Source organism: Nicotiana tomentosiformis, chromosome 2, assembly GCF_000390325.3.
Source record: "Nicotiana tomentosiformis chromosome 2, ASM39032v3, whole genome shotgun sequence".
NCBI lineage: Eukaryota > Viridiplantae > Streptophyta > Magnoliopsida > Solanales > Solanaceae > Nicotiana > Nicotiana tomentosiformis.
This window is the reverse complement of record NC_090813.1, coordinates 24922374-24945463: the sequence shown is the minus strand read 5'-3', so window position 1 is coordinate 24945463 and position 23090 is coordinate 24922374. Positions and strand designations below refer to the sequence as shown.

The 23090-nt window shown below is 38.8% G+C and overlaps 2 protein-coding genes across 2 annotated transcripts; both read left to right on the top strand.

The window, feature by feature from the left end:
- Positions 1-12896: 12896 nt before the first annotated feature.
- Positions 12897-16423, top strand: LOC104114377 (protein trichome birefringence-like 3). Its single transcript, XM_070192993.1, has 5 exons — positions 12897-13384; positions 13661-13835; positions 14421-14620; positions 15670-15828; positions 15926-16423. Exons 1-5 carry the CDS (start codon positions 12897-12899, stop codon positions 16257-16259), a joined length of 1356 nt encoding a protein of 451 aa, XP_070049094.1. The 3' UTR covers positions 16260-16423.
- A 1491-nt stretch (positions 16424-17914) lies between these two features.
- Positions 17915-22626, top strand: LOC104114372 (uncharacterized). Its single transcript, XM_009624799.4, has 5 exons — positions 17915-17948; positions 18037-18133; positions 22098-22159; positions 22238-22296; positions 22379-22626. The coding sequence occupies exons 2-5, from the start codon at positions 18054-18056 to the stop codon at positions 22394-22396; spliced, it is 219 nt and encodes a 72-aa protein (XP_009623094.1). The 5' UTR covers positions 17915-17948; positions 18037-18053; the 3' UTR covers positions 22397-22626.
- Positions 22627-23090: the final 464 nt, after the last annotated feature.

The following is a 23090-nucleotide window of genomic DNA, read 5'->3' as shown; positions in this document are numbered from 1 at the left end:
AATCTGGCCAATGTGACTTTTGTGATAAATAGAGTCAAGTAAAATATTTTTCTGTAACAAAAGAAAGAAAAATAACTTTTGGATAATGAACACAAAGTTGAATGATTTTTACGTAACAAAAAGAAGAAAATATCTTTTGCGTAATGAACACAAAGTTGAATGACCATCCATGAAAATTACTCCAAAAAAAAAAAAAGAATGGTAATAATGTTTACAAACTAAGAAAACTATTGTCCCTAGTTAATCGAGAAGTTTTATCTAAATAATCTCCTTTTGAAGATTTGTTTGAAGGTGTATGAGTTATTTCATTTAACGATCCTAGCATTGCACAAATCAGTTAACTACTTGTTTACCCTAAATAATGGATAATAATTAAAATTATATGTCATTTTAAGGATATGCGGATTAATTCAATACAAATGATAAATGACGTTAGATTAAACAGATAAAGGACGTAATAAATTGTCAAACCAATAAGGAGAGTGATCCCGGACTTAGTAACGTCCTAATGAAATGCCTGCCTTCGATTCCGGGCTCACACTAATGAAGAACTTATGAACAAAAGTAAGGACTTTGAATAACAGAGAAAATAAGAGTATATTGCCTTGATATGCGTGTTACAATGTGTCCCTATGAATAATAATCTTTCCCCTTTATATAGTAGGGGAGTTTTACCCTAAGTACAATTCTAAAAAAGGTAAAAATCTTCCGTTTCGCCGATCAACGATACGAGTCGAGATTCGCGCCATGATATCCGATTAAGCACGGATATCATGGTCATTTGTTAGTCGTGCGCAGCTACTTGGTAATGTTCTCCAAAGTCTTCAATCTTCAGATCGACCCTCGAGGATATGACCCCGATATCCCCGAGGGCAGGTGCCTTTCCCGAGCCCTAATACGAGGGGTTCTTCGTTCTAACTCTAATACAATTCGATCATGTTCCTGCTCCGATTGGCTCACCGGAAAGACGAGTCATGCAGTGGGCTCGGGTTTACCCGTATACAGATAGTCCCTTCGTTTCTCATAGAGTACGTTTTCCGAAACAATAGGAAACGACAGATGAATATGGTTCCTTCCTTCGTACGTTTCGATAGGGTGCTAAAGCGTCCCATCAATTACGTCGTTCTGACTTCGGACACGTGTCGTTCACCGGCAGATTGCCTTCGAATGCGAAGTGTCAGTTGCTTCTCTATAAAAGCCTCATTCCTTTGTCCTTTTTCTACTTTCCGATCAAACCGCTATCTTCGAGCCATCAACCATTATCAGAACCTTCATTAAATCTTCATCCATGTTTATCAATCTTCATAGCAATCTCTAGACTTCTACCAAAATTTATTCAAATCTTCATACCTTGTTCTTCATCTTCAAAACCTATTTCTCCAAAACTTTGTACTTATTCTTCAAATTTTTAAACTTTCTCTCAAATGAGAATGTCAAAAATATCGAAAACCATTCCTCAACAAGTTGCCTCTTCATCTTCTCAGCCGATCGCTGGTACTGAAGCGGTCACCCCCGAGGTGGTGGCCCTCGAAATGGCTTCTCCTGTTACGGATGTTAACGAACCGGCCCCTGGGCCCCCTTTGTCGGCATTTATCCCCGGAGGCTGCTTAATTGCTGACGACTTCAAGGTGGAGAAGCCTTCACGCAAACAGGAATAAGGTGAAGGGGTCTCGAGATATAAATGTTCCGTGACCGAGGATGTTCTTCCCACAGTCCGTAAGGACTGCGCTTGGGAAGGCAATGGCATAATAGTGCCCGGCCTCGAGGACGCTGTTACTACCCATGTGAAAGGGTACTTAAGTGTTTACACTTATCCCTTCACGTTGTGCCTGGTGGACCTGATCATCCTGGATTTTTGCAAGAGTTACGAAGTGTGCCTCGGAAAACTCCATTTGTCACTGTGGAGGATAGTGACCCTCCTCCGTTACTTCGTGACCAAAAACCGAATCTCGTCGGTTCATGATCGACCACCTGCTCCGATTATACTTCCCCTAATGTTCTGAGGGGGACTGGTCAAGCTTACATGTCGGGCTAGCAAAGTCCCTTTCTCTAATATCGATGAGGACCGTGACAAGGGCTGGCAGGAATGCTTCGTCTGAGTGAAGACTGAGGATTTGATCCCCTCAGAATACATGTCATTCCCAGAGAAGTGCAATGCGTCTCGTAAGTGTAACTCCTTCTTTTAACATAAAAATTTCTTCTTCGTTTATTTCGATCTTCCCATTTGTGTTTGTGACTGTGCACCTGTTTCCCGAGTTTCGAATGCGGTCCACCGAACTTAGGCCTTCAGAAGGGTAAGAAGATGTGCCCCCACCCGTTTATCCCTCTATTGCTGCCACGAAGGAAAAGAAGAAGAGAAAAGGAAAACCCTCGGGCTCCCCGAGCTCCAAGGCGAAGAAACCGAAGAAGTGGGTGCTCCGCAAGCCCAGGAGGGGTTCCAGTTTCTGTGTGCCTGCCTCCGACTCCCTCCTTCGTCTTAGGGATGAGCCGGAGGATGAATCTGTTTTCATAACTCATGGGATGGCCAACTATCCAGGGGATTGGGAGGCATCCGAGGGGGAGACTCGCGAGACCGACCCCACTCAAACTCAGAAAGTCAACACGGATCCCCTGGGTAAAACTTCTCAAGATGTCAGTTCAGCACCGAAGGAGGTGCCTGGCATGATTGAGATCTAGGGGATGCCCTCTTACACTGAGTCTATGCTCGAAGAAGCCCAAGCGAGGAAGGAGAAATCTAACGAAGGGGCTCATGGCGTGGACGATCCTCTTTGTTTCTTTTTTGACAGTGTGGACTCGTTCGTCTTGGAAGACTTTTTCGGGATGGGTGACCTGGAAGTGCCGAGAAAGGATCCGTCTTCAAAAGTCAGAGGGATAAACTCGAGCCCAAAGTTAGTCAACCAGTTCCCCACCCCGAGTGCGGTCCCCGAGCATAAAAGGTCGATAATTATCACTGTCCTGAAGGATGCGCGGGTTCTTTCTGCTCCCGTTAGAGTAGCGGGCCACCTTTGATGCCTGGTGACCGAAGAAGACCAGGAAAAAATGAATGGGGTGGATGTGTCGTGTATGTTCAACGAAGTGCATCAGGCACTGAATCAGGTAAGGCATCATTACGCTCTTTCGACCTTTGACTTAGTCTTTGATATTTCTCATATCTTCTTTCTTTTACCCGTTTGCAGGCCTCGGTACTCCATCACGAAATCTTTCTTCAGTACCGGACTAAGGTTAACCAGCTCAAAGCTGAGGTCATGGAGTTTGACGAGAAAAGAGACATGTATAAGCTTCTCAGCGAGCGATACGAAGGGGTCGTCAAGAACCTCCAGACCGAGCTAGATGCAGCTCAGAAGGAGCATGCCTACTTGGTGGAAAAGGTAAAGGTTTTCGAAGTTAGCAATGAAGACTTAGACATGGACACTAATGACCAAACCTCGTAGGTTCAGCAGAAGATTGACCGGATCGATCAACTCCGAGCTGAAATGAATGAGGTCCAAGCCATGGCTGATGTTTGGAAGAGCAAAATGGAACGGTTGGCTTCAGAGAATGAGACTGCCGAGGCACAGCTGGCATCAGTGGAGGTTCAACTCCGAGTGGCGAAAGAGAAAGTCGATGCTCGGGCTCGACAAAATGAGGACTTTCAATCTCAACTGGGTTCGGCCATTGCCGAACGGGATCCTTGTCATGGAGCTAGAAATGGCGAGGTCCAAGTCGGAAGCAACCTTGGCTGATGCTGAGGATATGATAGCCCAGTATAAGGCTGATGTTGAAGCAGCCGAGGCTCGCTTGAAAACTACTGCTGAATACGTAAGGCAGCTATCCTGGAGAGATACCCTTGAGTAGATCCATGCCCGAAGCTTCGACTTGTCAGCTAAGCTCGAGGAGGCAAAAAAACTTGAGGTCGAGGCCAAGAAGCTAGCTGAACCCGACAATGAAGAAGGCTCGGAGGGCTCCGAAGAACCCGAAGATCAAGAAGGCCCCGACGTCTCTGGTGACGAGTCAGGTCCTGGTCAAGATCAGGTGTAGATGCCTTAGGACATTTTGTCTTTGTATCTTGTACATTTATTTTGTTGAGTCTGTTTTCACTGGCCTTTGTAAAGACATTCCGGAATGTATATAAAATTTTTTCCTTTTGGCAATTTTGAAGTCTATTATTTTTAGCATCCTAATTGCAAAAATTTCAAATGCCTTAGCACGGAATCAAACGTAGCAATACCTTGGTTGATGCTGAGGATATGATAGCCCAGTATAAGGCTGATGTTGAAGCAGCCGAGTCTCGCTTGAAGACTACTACTGAATACGTGAGGCAGCTATCCTAGAGAGATACCCTTGAGTAGATCCATGCCCGAGGCTTCGACTTGTCAGCCGAGCTCGAGGAGGCAAAAAGACTTGAGGTCGAGGCTAAGAAGCTAGCTGAACCCGACAAAGAAGAAGGCTCAGAGGGCTTCGAAGAACTCGAAGATCAAGAAGGCCCCGACGTCTCTGGTGACGAGTCAGGTCCTGGTCAAGATCAGGCATAGATGCCTTAAGGCATTTTGTCTTTGTCTTTGTATCTTGTACATCTATTTTTTTGAGTCCGTTTTCACTGGCCTTTGTAAAGACATTCCGGAATGTATATAAAAATTTTCCCTTTTGGTAATTTTGAAGTCTATTATTTTTAGCATCCTAATTGCAAAAATTTCAAATGCCTTAGCACGGAATCAAACGTAGCAATAAGTCATTTTTCGGAGGTCCAAACAAGACTCGTCCTCGATACAAGTTTTGATTGAAACTTATGGGGGCTCGGAGTGACCGGAAGCTTTCCCCAAGATGCTCGTTTAAATATTTTTAACTATATCTTTGCCGAGTGTAACCTTTGAACAGGTTTGAAATTTTGTTGAAGGCCTTATGTTTTGATTATGGGCTTCGGACGTCTCCGAACCGTTTTTAGGGTGACCGTAGCCTTTTAGGTTTGGGCACTGCCTAATAGGTTTTGTGCCTCTGGATTTTGATAACCCGAGCCGTCTAAACTTATCAAGGATGGCAGTCCCCGAGTGGGGTTAGCCCTTTGGGCTCGGACAGGGGTGGCCCTTGGACTCGATAGTTCTCGGGTAGGAATAGCCCTTGGGCTCGATACTTTTAAGAAGCAAAGAGTGTTTGTTAGTAAGATAGAACCTTTCTTTCATTTCTGTGTGTAACCTATAATATTACATAAAAGCTCGTATTGTGGCCGGGGTGACCTACGCGGGCACGACTCATTTGACCGTTTGGACCTTACAATGAATCCTAACCACCGATCCTAGACTGTTCGAGCACAGAGTTTCCTTCCTTACTAAAACTCATGACCCGAGGGTGATGCCCCCCAATATTCGAGGTCGATCTTCAAGTGAACTCGGATACTATTAATGCGACCACTGACTTTGATTTAAAACCGGTCTTTGACTCTAAGCTAGCACGATTTATTGTTACCTCGTTAAAAACCTTATCGGAAAACCCATTTGGGACAAAACTGGTTCAAGGGAAAAAGAGTGCAACGCGTGCTTTCAGGCCTAATCAGCTACATTCTCCTTTGGATATTGCTTGCAAGTGTTAGCCAAAATAAAATAAATAAAAGAAAATTAATTATGGCATACCTTAGCAGTAGTATAGTTTTAAGTGGGTCACGTTCCAGTTGTTTGGTAGTTGTGTGCATTTTCCCGCTTTGAGTTTGTACGAACCTTTACCGGTAATCCCGATGACTCGATACGGACCTTCCCTTCGTTCGGGTTCTGGTGTTCTGTGTTACTCTTCTTAATACCAAGTCCCCAATGTTGAAGTGTCGGAGGTTGGTTCTTCGGTTGTAATATATTCCTATCCGCTATTTTTGGGTGGCCTACCGGACTAGAACGACTTCGCGCCTCTCATCCAGTAGTTCTATGCTCGTGCTCATGGCCTCACCATTTGATTCAACTGTTGCATATCGGAACCTGAGGCTCGGTTCTCCCACCTCGACCTGTATTTGTGCTTCGGCATCGTAGACCAACAAAAACGGGGTGGCCTCGGTACTAGATTTTGAGGTCGTGTGATATGCCCACAAGACTTTGGGCACGATTTCCTTCCACTTCCCTTTGGCATCGGTCAACATTTTCTTAAGGTTTTGAAGGATTGTTGTGTTCGTCGACTCTGCCTGCCCGTTCCCAATAGGGTGATAGGGTGTTGACAAGATCTTCTTGATCTTATAGTCCTTGAAACTTTTGTTGACCTTGCTGCCCATGAACTATTTTCTGTTATCACATACTATTTCGGCCGGTATATCGAACTGTCATATTATGTGGTCCCAAATGAAGTCGATGACTTATTTTTCTCGGACCTTCTCAAACGCTTGAGCTTCAACACATTTAGAGAAATAGTCAGTCATAAATAGTATAAATTGAGCCTTACCGGGTGCCCATGGTAGGGGTCCGACGATGTCCATTCCCCTTTTCATGAACAACCATAGTGACAGGACCGAGTGTAGCAACTTCCCGTGTTGGTGGATCATTGGTGCGTGCCTCTGAAAACCAACGCATTTTCACATGAACCCCTTTCGCATCTTTATCCATGTTGATCCAGTAATAGCCAGCTCTGATTATCTTACGAACCAACGATTCTGCCCCCGAATGGTTCCCGCATGTGCTTTCGTGAACTTCCCTCAAAACATATTCGGTGTCTCCCGGTCCCAAACATATGGTGAGTGGGCCATCAAACGTTCTTGTGAATAAGGTATTATCTTCGAACATGCTAAATCTGTCCGCTTTCGTGTGCAGAGCTCTCGATTCTTTGGGATCCGAGGGTAGCTTCCATGTCTTCAGGTAATCTATATACTTGTTTCTCTAGTCCCAGGTTAAACTTGTCGAGTTTATCTCGGCATGGCCTTCTTCCACTGTCGATATCATGAGTTGTACGACCGTCCCCGATCTGAATTCATCATCATTAACCGACGATCCCAAGTTAGCCATAGCATCGACTTCACTATTTTGATCCTGGGGCATGTGTTGTAGGGTCCATTCCTTGAATCGGTGTAGCATTACTTGTAGTTTTTCTAAGTATCTTCGCATTCGTTCCTCTTTCACTTCGAATGTTCCATTGACTTGATTTACCATGAGGAGGGGATCGCATTTGGCTTCAATCACTTCGGCCCCCAAGCTTTTAGCCTATTCGAGACCTACAATCATGTCCTCATATTCGACTTCATTGTTAGTCAATTTCACAGTTCTAATAGCTTGCCTAACTACGTTACCCGTGGGTGGCTTCAACACGATGTCGAGTCCGGACCCCTTTGCGTTCGAGGCACCGTCCATAAAGAGGGTCCAGATTCTCAAGGAGGTCCCCGAGGTTAACAACAATTCCTTTTTGACTTCGGGTATTAAGGTCGGCATGAAGTCGGCTACGAAGTCTGCCAAAATTTGAGATTTGATGGATGTTCGGGGTCGATATTCGATATCTTACCGCTAATTTCCACTACCCATTTGGCCAATCGTTTCGAGAGCTCGGTTTTGTGCATTATGTTTCTCAATGGGTAAGTAGTTACGACACATATGGGATGACATTTAAAATATGGCCTTAACTTCATGGAGGCGCTTAGCAAAGCGAGCGCCAATTTCTCCAGGTGAGAATACCTTGTTTTGGCCTTGCCTAGAGTCCTGCTAACATAATATATAGAAAATTACGTACCTTCTTCTTCTCGAACTAAGACTCCACTTACCGCTTTCTCGGATACCGCTAAGTACTGGTACAACTGCTCGTCTTACTTCGGAGTATGAAGCAAAGGCGGACTCGAAAGGTACCGTTTGAGTTCTTCCAAAGCTTGCTGGTATTTTGGGGTCCATGAACAGTTATTCTTCTTCTTCAGCAATGAGAATAACCGATGGCTCTTAATTGAGGACCTTGATATGAACCGACCCAGGGCGGCTATACGCCCAGTTAACCTTTGAACGGCCTTGACGTTGTCCACTACGGTGATGTCTTCTATAACTTTGATTTTGTCGGGATTGATCTCGATTCCCCGGTTGAATACCATGAATCCAAAGAACTTCTCGGACCCGACCCTTAATGCGCATTTCTTAGGGGTCAGTTTCATATTATATATCTTCAGTATGTTGAAGGTTTCCTGCAAATGTTCTAAATGGTCCTCTGTTCGCAAGGACTTAACTAATATGTCGTCAATATAAACCTCAATTGATTTTCCTACTTGTTCTTCGAACATCCGATTTAATAGGCGCTGGTAAGTGGCACCGATATTCTTTAGTCCGGATGGCATTACGTTATAACAATATGTGCCGTATTTACTAATATTTACTAATATTGTCTCCCATTTCTTTGCATCCTTCTTCTGGATTTCATGGTATTTTTATTTATCATATGATTGTTGTTGTGATACTAATATTGTCTCCTTTTTGTCCTTTTGTCTTTTATTTTTGAGCCGAGGGTCTTTCGGAAATAGCCTCTCTACTCTTTCGGGTTAGGGGTAAGGCCTGCATACACACTACCCTCCCCAGACCTCATTAGTGGGATTTTACTAGGTGGTTGTTGTTGTTGTTGTTAGTGATGAAGGAAGTTTTTTCCTGATCGCTCGGGTCCATCCGGATTTAGTTTTACCCAGAATAAGCGTCGAGAAAGCTGAGTATCTTATGGTCGGCTGTCACATTGATTATGTGATCGATGTTAGGCAAAGGAAAAGAGTCTTTAGGGCATGCCTTATTCAAGTCTTTGTAGTCTACACATATTCTTAATTCATTTCCCTTTTTAGGCATTACTACTACATTTGCTAACCAATCCGGGTACTTAACTTTTCGAATGGAACCTATTTTAAGGAGTTTGGATACCTCGTCTTTGATAAATGCGTGCTTGACCTCGGACTGAGGCCTCATCTTCTGTTTAACCGGGTGGAACTTCGAGTCCAAGCTCAACTTGTGAGTGGTTATGTCTGGCAGGATCCCTGTCATATCAAGGTGGGACCAAGCGAAACAATCTATGTTAGCTATAAGTAATTCAATGAGTTTCTTCCTGATCTCGAGAGTTAGTCCCGTGCCCAGGTATACCATTCGATCGGGAAAGTGCTCGATCAATTTTACTTACTCCAGCTCCTCAACTGTTGACTTGGTGGCATTGGAATCGTCAAGGGATATGAACGACCTAGCGACTCCGTAATCATCATCCTCATTTGTCTCCTGCTTTTCTGGTTCGATTGGGGCCGGTGTCGGTGATTGCTATTTGGTTTCTTCCTTGGTAACCAAACTTAGGTTCTTTGATGTCGAGAGTGCAGATATCGGGGTCACCCCATCGACCGTGAATATTTTTTTTGCGGCCGGTTGTTCTCTGTAAACATTCTTAATCCCTCCCGGTGTGGGGAATTTTAACGCCCGATGTAGTGTCAAGGGTACTTCCCTCATGTTGTGAATCCATGGCCTTTCGAATAGAGTATTGTATCTCATATCTCCTTCGATCATGTAGAACTTTGTTTTCTGAACGGTTCCGGCGGTGTTTACCAAAAGGGTTATCTCATCTTTAGTAGTCTCGCATGCTATGTTAAATCCGTTTAAAACTCGAACTACGTGCACTATTTGGTCTTGTAGACCCAGTTGTTCCACGACCCTCGATCTGATGATATTGGCCGAGCTACTTGGATAAATTAACACACGCTTAACTCGAGATTTATTTATGAGTACATATATTACCAGTGCATCATTATATGGTTGGAAGATGCCTTCAGCGTCCTCATCGTTGAAAGATACGGTTCCCTCAGGTACATAATCTCTAGTCCATTTTTCCCTTATAATGGACACCTTAGTGCGCTTTAATATCGGCCCTTGGGGGATGTCAACTCCACCAATGATCATGTTAATGACGTGCTGAGGTTCCTCTTGCTCGATCTTCTTACTGGAGTCCCTATTCCTGAAGTGATTTTTGGCTCGGTCACTCAGAAATTCTCTAAGGTGTCTGTTATTGAATAACCGGGCTACTTATTCTCTCAGTTGTCGGCATTCTTCGGTTCTGTGGCCGTGAGTGCCATGATACTTACACATTAGGTTGGGGTCCCTTTGGGAAGGATCAGATTGCAATGGTCGAGGCCACTTAGTATCTTTGATGCGTCCGATAGCTGATATGATGTCGGCAGCATCAATGTTGAAGTTGTACTCTGATAACCTTGGTGCCTCCTTAGACCTGATGGGTTTGTCGAAACTGTTTTTGCTCATGAGTCCCCGGTTATTATGACCTCGATCGCTCATTCTTTCACTCCTCGCAGGGTTGCGTCCAGACCTATTAACCATTCGATCTTCATTGTATGGTTGATACCGATCTCTGTTCGATCTTGGTTCATGATCGACGACCATTTTGGATCTGTCACTAGTTCTGACGGGATAAACAGATCCGAGTGGTGCCCCGATCTGATCGTCTTCGACCCTAATTTTTGATAAGTACCTGTTATGGACGTCGGCCCAAGTTACCGTCGGGTATTTTATCAAATTTTGTTTCAACTGTTGCAAGCCAATGAGATTGGGGATTAAGTCCTTGGTTAAATGCCTGAACTGCCCAATCGTCTGCGACCAGAGACAGATCCATCCACTCCATTTGAAACCTCGACACGAATTCCATGAGCATCTCGTTATCTCTTTGCTTTACTTTGAAAAGATCTGACTTTCTGGTCTCGACCTTGATGGCCCTGGATTGCGCTTTTACAAAGGCATCTGCAAGCATAGCAAACGAGTCAATAAAATTATGGGGTAAGTTGCAATACCATATCATAGCTCCTTTTGACAAGGTCTCTCTGAACCTTTTTAGCATAAACGATTCGATTTCATCATCTTCCAAGTCGTTCCCCTTGATGGTGCACATGTAGGAGGTCATATGTTCATTTGGATCAGTTGTTCTGTTATACTTCGGAATTTCGTGCATACGAAACTTCTTTGGGATCGGCTTCGGAGCTACGCTCGGAGGGAAAGGCTTTTGGACAAATTTCTTGGAATCCAGGCCCTTCAGTATTGGTGGTGCTCCAGGGATTTGATCGACCCTGGAGTTATATGTCTCTATTTTTTTTGTCATTGTCTTCATATTTTATTTTCTCCCGATTCTATCCGTTTTGTCAGTTCCTCAAGCATCTTTATTATCCCGGGGTTGGTCCCGGGTTCTGCTTCACCCGGCCTTTCTGTGGACGGTTCATTTCTGCGAGCGTTTTTTCGGGATGGTTCGGGATCAGCTCTGCTGGTGGCGCGACTTTGGTTCTGCAACTGGGGTATTGCTGCTTGTTGAGCCTGTAATATTTCAAAGATCACCCGCAAGTTGATCTCATCACTTTCGCCATCGTATGTACTCGGGGCTATCGATCGGGCTCCCCGTGAATGTTGTTTTCGGGGTCAGTAGGCAAGTTTGCTTTGATAGACACGTGTGAGTTAGCATCAATCGGATCAACGACTGGGACTCCGTTGGGGTCAACAGGGGGCACCTCATTGCTGGGCACCACGTTGTTGTTCTCGCCATGGTGGTCGGACTCAGCATCAACGTTCAAATGGGCAGATTTGGAGTTTGACATATTTAATTTGACCTGAAATTAAAAGCTGAAAGAACAAGTGTAAAATATAGTGTGTTATGGAAATTTGTATCAAATTGCCACTATTATCCTTGGTCCCACGGTGTGCACCAAATTGTTTACCCTTAAAAACAGATAATAATTAAATTTATATGTCGTTTTAAGGATATGCGGATTAATTCAATACAAATGATAAATGACATTAGATTAAACAGATAAATGATGTAATAAATTGTCAAACCAATAAGAAGCGTGATCCCGGACTTAGTAACGTCTTAATGAAATGTCTGTTTTCGATCCCTAGCTCACACTAATGAAGAACTGATGAACAAAAGTAATGACTTTGAATAATAAAAAAATTAAGAGTATATTGCTTTGATATGCGTGTTACAATGTATCCCTATGAATAATAATCTTTCCCCTTTATATAGTAGGGGAGTTTTACCCTAAGTACAATTCTAAAAAAGGTAAAAATCTTCCGTTTCGCCGATCACTGATACGAGCCGAGATACGCGCCGTGATATCCGGTTAAGCATGGACATAACGGTCCTTTGTTAGTCATGCGCAGCTACTTGGTAATGTTCTCCGAAGTCTTCAATCTTCAGATCGGCTCTCGAGGATATTGCCCCGATATCCACGAGGGCATGTGCCTTGCCCGAGCCCTAATACGAGGATTCTTCGTTCTGACTCCGATACAATACGGTCCTGTTCCTGTTCCGATTCACTCACCGGAAAATCGAGTCATGCAGCGGGTTCGGTTTTACCCGCGTATACTACCGTAAACTAAAAGAAGAATTGAGAGCTCAGATCAGTAGTTGCGTTTTGCCTTCTACTGTGAAATTCTATCTCTTTGATGTCATCTTGTCTTTATTATCTTCTTATTTTCTGTTAAATTTGTTAGTTGTTACCATAATATAATCGCCACAACATACGCATAACACTAAGTAGAAAGATCTATAGTATAAACAAAGTTAACAATTAATAGCCTTTTTATATACAATGTTGGTTGGAGAGAGATATCACTATAGCTAGTCTCAGGTAGAAAATGGTAAAAAGAAAGTGGCTTTTCTTTTTCTCTACTAATGGTAGCTAATTTGATTGATATAACATGTCTTTAGTGCACTAAAAAATGAAAATAAAAAAACGAAAAAACATCTGTATCCGGCTTACCCATGCTGTCTTTAGCAAATGCTTCAACTAATTACTGATTAACGGCCTATGGAAGTAAACCTATATTACCAGTAACAAGTGTATTAGTATTAAACTCAAAAGATAGCACACTAACATTGAACTTGATAAATATTGTAAATTGAGCCCTAAGCCCTCGAATTTTACTCTGCCTTCACCTTATTTCAAAGTTAAATTTTTCCTCACTTTCACAATGGGATGGACAAAATCTGCTAGAGGAAATTTATCTTTGCCCGTAATCACAGTCATTATCTGTACAATAGGTTTCATTTCTCTCTTCTACATTGACAAAATCAGTACTTATCACTCCGTTCTCAAGTTTAAACCTTGTTCAAAATGCACCTTTACAAAGTCTAAGAAATCTCATACAGGTGAACCATCTGTTTTAATACTATTAAATCCAAATTGCACTACTTCGTATGTATTTTATCATCTTATTCCGAAGCATTTTCTTGGCTTAATAGATGTAAAAAGACTGGAAATCAGTCCTCTAAACGAGAATGATCGCTATGAATGCAACCATACTGATGGAAATTGGGTATTTAACCCTTCAATTAAGCCATTGTATACGGACAGGACTTGTTCATATATTGATAGGGAATATGCTTGCGTTAAGAATGGCCGAAACGATTCAGATTATCTATATTGGGAATGGCAGCCTTATGAGTGTGTCTTGCCAAGGTTAGCAAGCTAATTGAAATGTCAATTCTTATTCTCTATTTCGATATGGAAATTTATGTGACATTGGTTCTTGTTTTATTTTTTGATACATGTTATAGATGATACAGAAGAGTGGCTTATAATATGGGAGAGTCCACTCAACCTATAAACTTATTACCAATTTGCTTTAGTGCAATGAGATACTTATAGACTTAAAAATCTCAACTATGATATGGAAATCTTTGTTATTTTAACGGTGAAATAATTAACGTGTTCTTTCTTCTATGACTCGATCAGGTTTGATCCCGAGATTGCACTCATAAAACTTCAAGGAAAGAGGCTAATGTTCGTTGGTGATTCACTACAGAAAAATCAATGGCAATCTTTTGTGTGCTTGGTGGAATCTATAATCCCAAAAGACCAGAAGTCCATGAAAAAAATAAGTCGTGGGCATTCTGTCTTTAAAGCTGAAGTAAATACTAAATCGTACCGGTCAACATAAAGATCTTGTCTTTTTCAAGAATTCTTTTAAAATTTACTTCCTCCATTCATTTTTACTAGTCCATTGTACTAAAAATATATTTTCACGACAATCTTTTTTCATGTTCATCCTATGACCCCGTTTGGATTGGCTTATTTTAAGTGATTTTAAGTCAAAATGACTTTTAAGTCATTTTGTAGTGTTTCGATAGAATAAAAAAGTGTTTTTAACTACTTGTTTTTAAGCTAAAATGACAAATTCAAGCCATAAGTTAGGGCCAAAAGTCAAAAGCTAGAATTCCTAACTTATGGCTTAAAAGCTATTTTAGCTTAAAAATCATTTAAAATAAGCTCATCCAAACGGGCTCCTTATCATTAATTATCCATTCCCCGAATCATTTCCCGAGATTTTTGAAAATACTATCATTATTATGGTTAAAATTGTAAAAGACATAGTTCATTTATTTTTTTTTAAAGGTAGTGCAAAGTCAAAAGTGGACAACTAAAAATGAACGGGCGGTAAATATGAGTCCTGAGATCCAAAATCTGCAGCTTAATATCTCCACTTACTTTTCAGGAATACAACGCCAGCATTGAGTTCTACTGGGCACCATTCTTGGTGGAATCTAACACTGACTTTCATATCAAATTCAATCCAAATCAGAAAATCGTTAAAGTTGACTCAATTACACAACGTGCCCAAAACTGGCTTGGAATTGATATCCTTGTTTTCAATACTTATGTTTGGTGGATGGGCCGACTCAAGATCAACACACTGTAAGTTCGGCGAAAATTTATCCACGTCTGATGATATTTACACTAAACTATACAAGTTAATCAAAGTAATATACTGATGTATAAATTAATATACAATAACTAACTGTTGTTTAAGTTATAGACGTGCATGTAAAATACTTGTTGTTTATTCATTCATTTACCGTAAGTAAACATTAGGTGTGGATAAATTTTTTCCTTGTCAGTTCTTTATTAATCTGTCAGGTGATGGGGTCTATCTTATTCAAAAACTAAAGTAATAGACATGTGTCTAAGGAAAATATTTGATTGGGAATTTCTTTAGTTTGGTAGCAAATTTTGTTGAATTTCTTTGGTTTGGTAGCCAACTTTGTTGAATTATCAACGTTGAAGAAAAAGAAGGAAAAATGTGTGCAAATTGTCAAATATAATAGGCTTTAGAGAGTGAGGCTTCAGTTATAAAAGGAGAGCTTCAGAGATCTTATTTCTACACACCAACAAAGAGAGAAAGAAAGAGTGAGGTTTCACATACAAGATATAAGAAAATAGTTTGTGAGAAAAATAGAGAGTGAGCGATATTGTAGTGAGGTGAGAATATCAAAAGATGATTATTTCTTTTGAGTGTTGTAGTGATCTTTGGAGTATTTTACTCGGACCTACTAAGTGTAAAATTCCTTGCTATAGTGATATCAGTTGCTCGTCTCGGGGCCGTAATTTTTCCCTTATTTAAAAAAGTTTTCCACGTAAAAATCTTGGTATCGTTGTCACTCTTTTATTCATGTTAGTTACTGTATCTCAGTGCTACGTTATTATTCCGTTTTTATTACTGTAAATATTATTTCTGTTGAGGGTTTATTCCCAACATTAGGTCCCTTAGATTAGTTATTTTAACTAAAAAAGTTTGGTCAAAAGTCATTTTAGACTACTAAGAAGTGTTTTTTCAATTCCAGCCTTACTAATCCAAGAAGGCATATAGTCACTAGTTACTTATTTAAGAAAGAAATAAGTATAATAATTTGCAAACACGCCTTAATGATTAATGCTATTTACTATTTTTTTTGATTAAAATGCAGATGGGGTGAATTTCAAAATGGAGAACAAGGCTATGAAGAATTAGACACACCAGTTTCTTACAGACTAGCTTTGAGGACTTGGGCAAATTGGATTGATTCCACAATTGATTCTAATAAAACCCGAATTCTTTTTACCACCATGTCTCCTAGCCACGAAAGGTAATTAAGTTTCTTTTTTCTCCTTAAAATAACCTCATTAGTTTTGGTTTAACTTAAACTAACACCACTTTAACAAGCGAATATAATATTAATTCAGAAATAAAGATTGGGGGAATATAAATGGGATCATGTGCTTCAATGAAACAAAACCAGTAATGAAGAGAGGCCACTGGGGATTTGGTTCAAACAAAGAGATGATGAAAGTAGTGGAAAGTGTGATCAAAAGAATGAAAGTTCAAGTTACTGTCCTTAATATTACACAATTATCTGAGTACAGAATTGATGCTCATTCATCAATTTATGGTGAATCATATGGCAAATTGTTGAGTGATGAGCAGAAAGCTGACCCTTTGCATTTTGCGGATTGTATACATTGGTGCTTGCCTGGAGTTCCTGACACTTGGAATCGATTACTTTATGCATATCTATAGCCCACAAATGGGATTTTTTTTTATTTATCATATTACAGTCGAAACTCTCTATTACAGTTTTGTTTGTTCAAGACGTTTTCTAACTGTTATAGTTAATTGTTATTGTACGAGTGTTTGAATCAAAATGATAAAGCAAAATGCCATTACCATATGTGAATTGTAAATTATAACTTCTTACATAATCAACTTTATTGAAGCAATAGTTAACAAACCAAACTGATCATAGCAACAAATGATCCTCTGTGTACTCACATACAGCTTTTTCCTTCTTTTTTTTCTTTCATTTATTTATTACTATATTCAATACCACCATATGATCTTGAGATAGCAGGAATTGGAACTTAACAAAAAAATAATAGATGAGGTAAAAATACAAATTAATTAACCATAGTTATTAGGTAATAATAGAGTATGCAATGTGGATAAGTTTTACAAAAAAGACTCAGGCTCGTTCTATCACACAAAATAAAAGTAGGGGTTAATTACACAAAAGGCCACTTCAAAGTTCAATGTACGATATTACTGTAGAAAAATAATCAAACTAAAAATTTGAATTTTCATTGTCCCATGGTAAAGTTACCAAGAAATTTCCCCCATTTTTCTTCTATTGTCTTTCTTGGGAGGTTATGCAAGGTGGTAATACATTGTACGTGAAACCTTAACAAAAATGCAATGAGTTTTTACCAAATAAATTAATGTAATTTATTAAAAATTCTCGTATATACTAATATTGTCTCCCTTTACTTTGCATCTTTCTTCTGGATTTCATGGTATTCCTATTTATCCTATGATTGTTGTTGCGATACTAATATTGTCTCCCTTTTTGCCCTTTTGTCTTTTTATTTTTTTGAGCCGAGGGTCTTTCGGAAACAGTCTCTCTACTCCTTCGGAGTAAGGGTAAGGTCTGCGTACACACTACCCTTCCCAGAACCCATTAGTGAAATTTTACTGGGTTGTTGTTGTTGTCGTCGTCTCGTACATACCTGACGGATGTTGTTCTACATCTGCTCAATTCAATGGAGTCAATTATTGTACTACACCATATGAGATGCTTAAAGAAAAGAAAAGAAAAGAAAATCATTCCAGAAAAAAAAGATTTAAATGGAAAATAAAAAGAAGGGGGAAAAGTACCACTTCAATGGGTTATGAGTTTTTAGGGCGAAGTGCACTAGCCACTTTTAAGCATGCTATTAAAATATATGCACAATTTACAATGTATTTAAAGATTAGTTCAGGATTAAGTATTTTATATTTTTGTATCCTAAATTTTTGAGCTATTAATTTAGAATTCAGGACTTAGTATACTAAATTCCTAAACTACAAATTTAAAATTCAAGACTTAGTGTCCTGAATTTCTAAATTGCTAATTTAAAATTCAATAAGATTCAAATTTCTAGTCACAATTTTCGAGCTTTAGGATACGATATCCTAAAGTTTAAACTACAGGATACTGTGTCCTGAGATTTGAACGAATTGATTAATTTTTAAGTACATTGAAAACTGTAGATTAAACATCACTTAAAAGTGACTACCTGGTGTCATTTACGCTAGTTTTTACTGCAGGCCATATTTGTAAGCCCATAATTAATCGGTGCACAAAGCCCACTAGTCCAGTCACCTTATAAATACTAACCCTTCCCCTATAGTTTAGCCAATACCTTTTTCCCGGGCTAGGGTTTGATCAATCTGGTCCATTCCATTTGCTCACCTTTTCGAATTTTCTATTAATAAAACTGTAGTTGTATATTTATTGCTTCATTTTCTTAATTGTTGATAGTTGGTGCAATCTCAGCCATGGCTGGTGGGGGAAATTTCCTTCATAGGGTTATTTCTTATGTCGCCAATGAATTAATCGTCAATGGCCTTGCCAACAGGTAATTATTTTATAAACTGTTTGATTGAGCTTTGAGTTATTTCCTTCTGTTTAATTTCAAAATTTTAGTTTTATTATTCTTTCAAGTCAAAATTCTGTTTTTTTGGGAGGGAAGGTGACATGTGTTGAGCTTTATTGAAGAATTGAGGATTCATATAACCAACCCGAACTTTTTTGGGACTGCGGCGTAGTTATTGTTATTGGTTGGGGGTGACAACATTGAGCTTTTTTATAACTTGCTGTAATCAATTTCGTGCATATATTCTCGTGTAAAAGAATCATCTTTACTTTTTGTTGCAACTCAAATGTTTCTTGTTCATTTGATAAATCATTTGATTGAGCTTCGATATATTTCTTTCTGTTTAAATTCAAAATTATAGTTTTATTTTTGCTAATGTTTTATTAGGATGGGAGAACTAATGCTTTTCTTGTCAAAATTAGTCTTTTTTTGTAAAGGTCTAATATTTCTCCAAGTTTGAATTTTTCTAGTCGATAAAGAAAAATTCGTTATCCAAGTTAAGGAGGTAGTTTAGTAGTGAAGAAATCTTGTCACTATGAATAGGATGCAACTAATCCACCTGGTGAGACATGTGTCAAAGGTCAATATTAGGAACCTTAAGATGGGTTTGTCTTGTATGAAAGATCTGTGCTGTCAAATGGGCGGGTTGGGGTGGATTGGGTCTGGGTGTGTTGTTAACAGGTTGAACAAAAATGGACTAAAACCCAAGCCCCCCATATTTAATACGGGTTGAGTGATGGGTTATATAGGTCAAACCATCTTCAATACAAGTCATGGGTTATCTTTCTGCTTCCTGCTATAGGATTTCACTGATAGTATCTCCCAAAAATGAAAGAAATCCAAGTTTGTGTTTGTTAGTTTCATTTGTGAGCTATGTTATTATAATTAGACGTTAGTTTACATGTTTTAGTGAATTCAAAACTATTTCTGAATGTGATTTTAAGCATAAAAATAGTACTCAGTTCTTATCTAGTTTGATATGGGATTTGAATTTTTGATCCAATCTGGACACTCTAAAAATCACAACTTTAGAGTCGATATAAAGTTAGTTAAATATTGAGAAGGATGCATTCTCAAAATGAAAGAAAAATAGTGCTTTGGAAAAAAGAAGAAAGAAATCACCACACATGACTGATCTGATTGGAAATTTGTAACCTCACTTTAGGTCAAACCGTCAAAGGAACAAAACTGATCCGCCGGCTCTTAATTATATCCAATAATTGAAGATCAGAACTGCAGAGCACTGTTTCTATGAAAAGCACTATTTATTTATTGTATTTTGTGGTTCTCTCCGTTTTTATTTTCTGGTTTTGTGTGTTTTTTGGTTTCTCAATCTTTTTCTTTTCCATTGTGTGAAATGCTAAGTTGCTCCAACATGGCAGTTTAGGTGCCGCATCCGTGTCGACACGACACTAGTATGGGTGTGGGTATGGGATCCGTACCGGATCTGGTCAAACGATTTTGGATACTTTGACCACGACGGACAAAAAAATTCTAGGCGATATACAATTTAATTCCCGAAATCAAAACCAAAATTAGGTTAAATTTGAATAAAATAGCATACCGTATCTAGGAAATCAATCATTTTCTTATCTACAATTTGAGAGTAAAAAAAAAATCACACTTTACAAGCTATACACAAGTATTTCCCAAAATTTATCATAATTTAGAAATATTTTTTATATTTTTATTTTTTGAATTATTTTTAGCCGGATCCTTGCACCCGTATCCGTACTAGGATCTGTATCCACGAATCTTACAATTTACATCTCGAAGGATCCGACCTCTAAATCCGCACCTATGTCGGACACCTACACCCGTGTCCGAGTAACTTAGGTGAAATGTACAAAGGGAATTGTATGATTCGTGACTTTTGCATAAGAAAAGTTGTTTCTTTTTCTGGTTATGTTTTTTTCTTAAAAAATGAGCTTTACTAGCTTTTTCTTGTACAATCAGCTATCATATTTTGTCACTGTCCAATCAGTGGCGGCTCGATGATGTACGGGGCTTAAAGCTGAATCGTTATTAGAGGCCTTTGGAGGAAAATATGTTAATTATATTGTACAATCAACTTCTTCTAATATTTTCTTCCTAATTGATAATATAGCCAATTTATTTAATCATTCTTGAGATATTGTTGATCTTAGGTAAAGTTTAATTAATTTTACTTTCGAAAAACATCTTTACGTTAGGGGAATTGTCTATATTTTTCTATGAGCAATATTATATAGGCATGTGAAAGAAGAATACAATCTTTTATTTCATTGAGTATATCAATTAGAGTATTATCTTCTACTTGGATAGTTTTTCGTAGTACGTTTGTTACAAAGAAAGTCCAAAAATCAATATGGAACTAATTAGCTCAAGGTACGTACAGAAGCTATGGTAAAGGGAAAATTAATCCAAGTTGAAGAGAATAAGAAGAATGAAGGAGGAGGTCATTCAAGTGCATATCATTCATTTGTTATAGCTTAACTAAATTTGCCCTAAAAAATAGCATAATCTTTGGACTATGCCATAATGATTATTGACATAGCAAATGGTTGATCAAAGGACTTACTATTATAAAGAATTATAGGAGTAATTATTTAAACTATACTTGTTATATATTTAATATGAATAATATTTGGGGCCCTATATCTTTTGGGGCCTAAAGCCTTGCTTTAGTTGCCTTGGGTTAAGCTGCCCCTATGTCCAATGACAAGCATGAGAAAGTGTCCGACTTTGTTTTACGTTCATTTCTTATGCAAAAGTTACGAATCCTTGGTCATCTTTGCAAATATGTGATGAATTGAGGCTGCTTGGTCATCTTCTTATTTTAATTTTGTACGTTTGTAATGACTGTGAGATGATGTACATTTTCTTATTGTTATTCTATCTTAGTGCATGTTGAGAAAGAAATTCTTTTTACAACTATTTGTTTCCATGATGTCATTTGATTTGACTGGAACAAAGATGTCCTTTCATCAATTCCAGGGTGGTTTGTTTTGTGTTGTTGTATATGTGAATCTTGCGTCATAGTGCATCCCAATCCTTGTCTCTTGCTATGCAACTACCAGCAAAGTCAAAGGTGATTTGCATTTTTGTGCAGTTTTAACTAAACACCGTGGGGTCTGGGGAGAGTAGTGTGTACGCAGACCTTATCCCTACCTTGTGAGGATAGAGAGGTTGTTTCCAATAGACCTTCGGCTCAGGAAAGTATAAGCAAACTAAACAAAGAACAAGAAATCTATTAAATTATGGTTGCCTTACTTTAAATAAGTGACAGCCTATCATCCGTCCGTTCTGTTGCCTACTATTTCTTGCAGTCATCATAGTTGTTTCAGAAACGTTGTGCAGTCTAAATGTTAGTATTTAGTAATATATTCTGATTTGCTAATCATTTTTAGATTAAAGAACTTTTGTATCATGTGACTAGGTTCTTGGTAAAAGGAGAACCATATGTGTCCTTTTACTATTAGAGATGCGCCTACAAGTATTAATTTGGATCATTTATGCCCTACACTATACGACCAGGAGCAGATTTGCCCTCATGTATGTGAAATAGGGGTTATGTTAAAAGAGGGGAGTGGGGGAATGGTGGGGTATGAAGAAAGATTGAGAGGGGGTGGTATTTTTAAAATGCCATGTGGATTTAAAAAATGGGAAAAATAATTTTTAGGATTTAAAAATTCTGGAAAATTGATCCCTTAGTGGGGGAAGGGCAAGGATGACTTGGATTGGTAACGGCAGGGGAAAAATTTCTACCAACTTTAAAGGGAGGGCATAATTGTTCTATTTCATATAGTAAAAGGACAGTTTTGGCCCTTTTTCGTTTTTTTAGATGTATACTTTTTATTCTCGAAGAAAAGAGAAGAGAAGAAAGCCCTTTTAGTAATTTTGGTAATACTTGAGATTTTATATTCTGAAGATGCCTACTAAAATGCCTTTTTCCTCTTTATCGCAGCCCTGCTTTTCAAAGATTTGCAGTGAGATCATCAAAGAGAATGGAGGATCTATCTAAAATGGGTAACTATTATTTCCATCATTTCCCTTGTCCTCTTGAAGCTTTCAGGCTGTAGTGACCATTTGTTTTGCTACTTGTAGCTCAGCAGAAGAGGCAAGAAATTGCTAATAAGGTGGAGGATGTGTCCAAAAATTTTGAGGTATCAAGTCTGAAGCTTTTTCAATCAAGTATAAATAACTTTGTACTAGTGATTACTTTATTTCCTAATTTGTGTTTTGCAGTCTTTCAAAAACCAGTGATTTGGAAGCTTGGTGTACAGGGTACCTCCAATTTACTTATTTCTGACTTCCGTTTCTTCTAAAGCTTCAAGCAAGTAGGAATTCAAAAGCTTATTTCTGTCTTTTCAACTATGTTTTCTTTTTTGGCAAATTTGCTACTATAATATAATACGTGGAGAGGACGTGAAGGACATTTTCAGTAATATGTAGACTTTGGACTTGATAAAAAGCTCCGCTTCCTTTTCAACAAATTCCATTCGCATTCTAGATTAAATACTCAGTTGCTTCATTTCTGTTCATTTTCCTTTCATATTCTACTCACATAAAGATTATTCTAATGAGAGATAATGAATAAAACTAATTATACAGCTAACGCCTATCACAGTAATTCTTTTCAGTTTCTTCATTTCTTGATCGATCTAATTTAGTTTTTATTTGATTAACACTATGATGATTCGACTTTAATTATTTACACACCTGATCACTAATGTTTCTTTGTTCTTGAGATATCCTAACTAAAAATGAATTAAGCTAATTTTTAATGCTTAACTGAGATGTTACTTTTGTTTACTTAATTTCTATCTTACGACTTAAACATACATTGTTAAAGATTGTGTTGCGGTTAAAACTTACTCGGTCAATAAACCTTGAAACTAATACTGCTTGATTATACAAAAATTGGATGGGCAAGTTGATGGAATTAAGAACCATTTAA